The sequence below is a fragment of the Triticum dicoccoides genome, chromosome 3A, assembly GCF_002162155.2.
Source record: "Triticum dicoccoides isolate Atlit2015 ecotype Zavitan chromosome 3A, WEW_v2.0, whole genome shotgun sequence".
Taxonomy (NCBI): Eukaryota; Viridiplantae; Streptophyta; class Magnoliopsida; order Poales; family Poaceae; genus Triticum; species Triticum dicoccoides.
Window position 1 is genome coordinate 741,001,321 of NC_041384.1, and position 6,832 is coordinate 741,008,152.

Below are 6,832 nucleotides of genomic sequence, written 5' to 3' on the forward strand. Positions count from 1 at the left end.
GGACAGGACCGAATAATTCTGATAAAGAGATCTAAAATTGTACGGTCCATGATTATAAGAGTTTCGATTACTAATACATTATGCCATTTTCTTATAAGGATTAATATATTAATGTAAATTTGGTATTACCTTCATGGATATATTTGGAGATTTAATGTTGACAATACATTATACCAAAAATATATATGTTAAGTGCCTTACAAATCATAACATTAATTTTTTTTTGAATGTACAAATGGCCTTTGCACCAATACAAAGTCAAGAACTAGTCAAGACATTGAGAATGCACACAACTAAATTATTAAAAGAAAAATTATACTAAGGTGATTCTTTATATGAATTTAGAAAGGAGAGATACTTGGGTCTGTCTGAATTGATCATGCTCGTCGTTGACGCTGGCGTCGGCTGCGCCTTCTAGGTGTTTGACGAATGACGTGGGCGGACATCTCACCAAATGGGATATTACCGTTGGGTAACAACGCCATATCCGCATGTCCCCCGTGTGGCCGTGTCCCCGCTGTCCGTGTTCCCTACTCATCAAAGGGATAAAAGGTGAACAATACTCGCGTCCGTTTGGGTCGCCGTCAGGACTCAGGACGGTCGGCCTGTTTTCTCCCTAAACAAAGCACGCACTCGAATCCTCGTGCTGGCATCCCATATCCATCCATTCTCTCCCGCTCTAACCGATTCATTGCGCTCTAATCACACGATCCTCTTTTATTTCGATCCAATCCAAATCCATCCAACTACTACTAATGATTACGTTCCCTGTATATATAGGAACCAAACACTATACGGATCGATATCTCCATCACCAATCAGGCACTCCCCTCCCTAACAAAAGCCATGGCCAGCGAGGCGGGGAAGGCTCCGGCGATCCCCGGCCGGCGCGTGCTCATGTTCCCGCTGCCGTTCCAGGGCCACCTGAGCCCGATGCTGCAGCTGGCGGCCGTGCTGCACGCCCGGGGCCTCCGCGTCACCATCTTCCACGCCGCCTTCAACGCGCCGGACTCCGTGGCGGGGTACCGCTTCGTGCCCGTCGGAGCCGGCGTGCCGGCCGCCGACCTCGTCCCTACGGGCAGCGATGCTGACTTCGTCGGGGCGCTGCTGCGCTTCAACGAGCGCCTGCAAGGAGCTTTCCAGAACAGCCTCCGCGAAGTGCTGGAGGAGGAGGAGGGAGCGCGGCCGGCGTGCCTGGTGCTGGACTCCAACCTCCGAGGCATGCAGGTGGTCGCCGACCGGCTCGGCGTGCCGACGCTGGTGCTTCGCACGGGCGGCGCCGCTTGCCTCGTCGCCTACATGGCCTTCCCGGCGCTGTGCGACAAGGGCCTCCTCCCGCTACAAGGTACTGTACTACCACACCTACCTAACAAACAAACAGTTCGCAGCACTTTCTGCATCGGGACAGTTGACATGCAAGTAGTACTGCAACTTTTTTTAGCCGATGCAAGTAAAACTTTAGCCTTGAGAATGCCTACTTCAATTAGACTTTTAACACAGAAAAGTAGAAAATTCAGATAATTATAAATTTTGTATACAAACACCATATAAATCCTTAATACGAAATACTTTTGTTTAATATATGAAGTAAACATAATACACCCATTTATATCTATGCATTAATAAGGAAAAACAAGATATGCTTTCAGTGAGTGAGATAAAATGTTTAGCAATTTAGATGAGTATGCAATAGCAAACATTGCATTAGACAGAGAGGTGACATAGCAATTTAGATGCATCATTGAGATGCATGACATTGTAACCGATGGTACAAGTACAACGTAGTTATCTAGATGCATGACATTTTTTGTTATTTTTCTCCTTCACTACATTAATATTCCTTTATGTGTTTTACCAATGTTGAGTCATCAAGTAATTTCCTTTTATATATGACGTGCCTAAAATTTCCTACGACGCTTTTGGATGTGTTTTGAATAGTTACAACATTTTTGGTGGACATTTCTATGGCGCTGGATGAAAAACATCATTTAATGTATGGGGCATTGTTCTGAACTATTGACATATTTTCTAACTTAAGGTGAACACATCATTTAAAAAACCGCCGCAGTTTGATGTAACAGTTGGAAAGTTTTTCTTGAACTAGCGGCCCATTTTTTAAGGCGTGTTTATAATTATATTGACATTGTCGAACATTTTTCTTGAACTAGTATTACACTTCCTAATGTGAGATGAAGTTAAACATTGGAATTTTTTTCTTCAACCAGAGGAACATTTTCGAAAACCAGTTGAACGCTTTTGTTGCGACGCTTTATTTTTTTAAAAGAAATGATGCAACATTTGTCAAAACAAAATGTTCCTTAGCATGGAACAACTTTTTATGACCCATCAGAACAACCTGTACTAATGCTTTGTTTGTGTTTTTTTTCGAGTTTCTTAGTGCATTAATAGAATTTATGTTTTCTTTATGGAATCCAGAAATTAAGATACACTTCTAGAACAGACTAGCTACCTTTTTTTAGCAAACTGCACACTGGCTAACTAGTTCAGCTCACATCGATGTAAAGCGTTAGAGATGCTACATAGAAACATATCGTGGGCCAGCCCAAGTGAGCAGCGCTAGGGGGGTCCCTCAACTACGTCTCTCCTTCCACTAAAAAAACCTACGACTCTTGCGGAGTATCTAATTAAGGGTTATGCCTTGGAGGGCTACCGCAAAGGTCTCTTTCTTGGGTTAGGAGCGTGTCAACTGATGCGCCCAACCCCCGTCGCATGTCACACTTTGGGTGCACCCTCGCGTTTTCAGTATTTTCCACGCGTTTTTGGGTTTTATTTGGGTTTTTTCGCCTTTTTGGCTTCTTAATTTTTTTCTTTGTTTTCCCTAGTTTTGGAGGATTTTTTTTTGCCGAAGCAGCGCTTTTTCGTGAGAAGCATAGCCTGTGCTTCCACGAGATGCATAGTTGTTCTTCCCCAAAACTGGGGAAAATACAGAAGCGGAGTGCATCTGCACATTAGGATGCAAGGTAAAATCGTTTAAAATAGTATTTCTTTAAAAAAAATCAGTTTTTTTGTTTGTGACTCATTTGCGTGAAATCCACGCTGAATTTCGCGGAGTTTGGACATTTCAATAGCTCTTGATAAAAAGACAAATTTGGTGCCTGTGAAAAAGCTTACAGTTTGCGCACCGTTTGGACCAAATTTTGTTTGCCACGAGCTGAAATTTGACACGGACATCACATGGTCGAACATCTTCAACGTAAAAAATTCCAGATTTTCTTTTGGGTTTTAGTATTTTTTTTTGAATTTACTGTTCACCAGGAGCAGATGAGCCCCGGCTCATAATTGATTATTCAGGAAAATACGACCTATGCTATTAGAGGAGCACGACTGTGTTTCAAGGTTCTGGTTTATTTAGTTTCCTTTTTCTATTTTTTTGTCTTTTTTGGTTTTAGGTTTTCATATTTTGTTTTTCTGTTCTCTTCCTGTTTCTTATTTCTTTTTTGTTTGATTTTTTATTCCACGTATTTCATTTTTTAAAGTTCACATAAACCTATTAACTTGTGATCTAGTTTCAAAGATCTCAACGCAAGAAATCCAACAATGAAAATGGTTAGGGCTTTGGACGCATGGTTCAAGAGATAAACCGTTAAAAAATGAATCTATTAAAAAAAAGGAAAACTCCTAGTTTGTGACAAGTGGGGCAAATATAGTGCGTTATTTCTCAGCAACAGAGAAAGTGGGAGTGACATTTACAAGGGTAACCCCTTAATTAGTGATTTCATGGCTCTCGTGCCAACAAAGCCATGGCCTATCAATCTAGTAACAGCCCCGGGCCAAAGTAACGAATATATCAAGCCTATTTTTTCAGACATGATCAATCATGGTAGCGAAAGCTCCTTTTTTTCCAATCAAAGGTAGCGGAAGCCCCTATATGACGCATTTTGCCTCAAATAAGAATCCAATGCACATGCGAGGCCACAATTGGTCTGGCCCACTTAACGCGTATTGTAGCGACCGATGTACTGACTAGTGCACCGTATCAAGTTGGTTCGTTGCAACAACTACCACCATAGTGAACCGGTCACTGTAGTGACCCAGTAACTATAGATATCAATTCTTTATGTTCCTCTTTTTTTTGTTTTATTGAAAATACGAATATTTCTTACAAAAGCTATAATATTTTGAAAACACAATTTTTTTTGAAATTTCTAAGATTTTTTTGGAAAATGCAATTTTGTGGAAGTCCAAATTTTGAAACTCGGTACATTTTTTATAATTTCAAAATTTTGAGAACAAGTACATTTTTAAAATTCTCCAACATTTTTTGAAACATGAATATTTTTACATTTGTGAATGAATTTTGATAACATGGATATTTTAGAACCATTTTTTAGTAAAATTCCTGAACATTTTTTAAAATTTATGAATAAAGTTTGAAAATATTATCATTTTAAAATTCCGAAAATGATTAAACATGATTTTTTTTATTGTCCTACATCTTTCAAAATTGGAAACAATTTTTCAAATTTCTTAACTTTTTAAAAGATTTTTGTAAAAAAGAAACCATAGAAAACCGGTAAAAGAAACAACATGAAAAAAGGCTATGAATCTTTGAGAAGGTTCCAAAAACCGATATCCATGCTGACTAAATGGGCGCGCCATAGGTGAGCTCTTTGCAGAACTGTAGCCATTTGACGCAATGTGCGTCTAACCGGAAGTACCCACGATAGCTAATTACCGAAAATGACCATAAAAAAGCAATCACACAAAGTAAGGACGACTATAATTGAATGTTTTCATAAGGAAAACGATAAATGGGACTTCTTTTTTGTCATAAATTTGACTGTGGTTGATACAGCCAGTCGCTTGAATACTCGAAAAGTACCGTGTACCGAGGTGCGGCTCCAAGAAACTAGTGGCAACAACCAAGCAACATATCCTATGGTTCAATAAAATTTAGAAAAGAAATGCTAAAACCAAAAAGTCCACTGAACCAAGCACCAATTGAAAGGGAGATAGTGCAAGCTCCAAGAACGAGTCATACAGAAAAATAGATGGCACATGGAGTGAAGTGAAATTTCATGCAAAAGAGTCGCCTCAATTTAACACAACTCATTGTATTGATTCCTTCGTTTGATATGATATGATTTGCTTCTGTATATTCTTGTTTTTCTTAGAGGCATAAGCCTTGTAGTACCCCAACCCGTCCGTTCATGCTCAAAAATTAAGATAATACGCAATAGGAAACCTACTTTCCTCCTCAAACACCAAAAAATAACACAACTGGTATTTGGTAAGACTCATGGTAAGAGTATACCGATGGGGTGACTTGCATTAAGATGGAAGAAGAAAAAGCGAAGTAAAAGTAGCTACCTATGGATATAGAACATTTTATAAGCACAAATTATTACTCACATTACATATCTACACTACCACACACAACCACAATCACCTACAAGTATCAACATTTGTTGAAAACCCGACTCACATGTTTAAGGTTCCTAATTTTCTAATGGTGCATTCTCAAATAGTCAACCAATGACTGGCCATTTTTTTTACCAAATTTTCAGATCATGCGCAATTGAACATGCCACTGGATGATCTCCAACCACTCCAGCTAGGAGACATGGTCTTCTCAACCACAACTCCGCATGAAACAATGTCCAATTGCCTTGAACGCATTATGGAATCTGCGAGGTATTCTTCTGGTGTCATCATTAACACCTTTAGTGAGCTTGAAGGCGCCGACCTCCAAAAGATCATCCATGGTCTAGGTGTCCCAGTGTACGCAGTTGGTCCGCTTCACAAAATATCTCCAAGTGCCCAGAGCAGCCTGTTGGATGCAGACAAAACTTGTTTGAATTGGCTGGATAAGCAGGAGGCGAAGTCCGTTCTATTTCTGAGCATTGGGAGCTTGGCATCCATGACCCAGGAAGAGCTAGTGGAGACCGCATGGGGCTTGGCCAATAGTTGCATGCCATTTCTTTGGGTGATTAGCCCAAACTTGGTTCAATGTTCAGGGAAGGTAGGCCTACCTGAAGGCTTTGAGGAGGTGACACGTGGTAGGGGAATGGTGGTGAGTTGGGCCCCTCAACAAGAAGTTCTTGGGCACCAAGCGGTTGGTGGCTTTTGGACCCATAACGGCTGGAACTCGACGTTGGAAAGCATATGTGAGGGTGTTCCGATGATATGTAGACCCCATTTTGCCGATCAGATGATAAATGCCAGGTATGTCCAGGAGGTCTGGAAGGTAGGATTTGAGTTAGAGGGAAAGTTGGAGAGGGGGAAGATTGAGAGGAGTGTTAGAAAGTTGTTTTGCCACGAAGAAGGTGGAGAGATGAGGTGGAGGGCGAAAGATCTCGAGGACAAAGCAACCGAGTGTATGAAGAAAGGAGGCTCTTCAGAAACTAGAATCAATTTGTTGGTGAATTTTATGATGTCATTACCTTGTTCCATTTAGATGAGACTTGTTTTGTATTTTCATATGAATTCATTCCTGAAACTTAGAATGTTGTTACCGTACATGGACTTGTTTGGCATATGTGTGAACTCTTACATATTGCCTAATACATTTCTGCAAATTCCTCATAATTTCATTTCGCACACAATATTATTTATGTTATATTATAGAGTTATAACATACTTCATATGTGCTTAAAAAGAAGATCTATAATTTTTTTATCTCAAGTCAAACTGTGTGAAGTTGAAAAATTATCACTAACTACGTACCAAATTAGTACCATTAAATACATAGTAAAAATATCATATTGTATATTTTTAGTTTGTAGATGTTCATAAGTTTTTCTATAAACATGCTAAAACTTTGCAAATATTTAGAAACTAGCAAATTGATATTCCATTCATTACCATTTAA

At 39.8% G+C, this 6,832-nt stretch overlaps 1 protein-coding gene across 1 annotated transcript; it reads left to right on the forward strand.

The window, feature by feature from the left end:
* The first annotated feature begins 663 nt into the window (after nucleotides 1-663).
* Nucleotides 664-6,482, forward strand: LOC119270601 (DIMBOA UDP-glucosyltransferase BX9-like). The gene is made up of 2 exons (XM_037552614.1): nucleotides 664-1,345; nucleotides 5,529-6,482. Exons 1-2 carry the CDS (start codon nucleotides 847-849, stop codon nucleotides 6,416-6,418), a joined length of 1,389 nt encoding a protein of 462 aa, XP_037408511.1. The 5' UTR covers nucleotides 664-846; the 3' UTR covers nucleotides 6,419-6,482.
* Nucleotides 6,483-6,832: the final 350 nt, after the last annotated feature.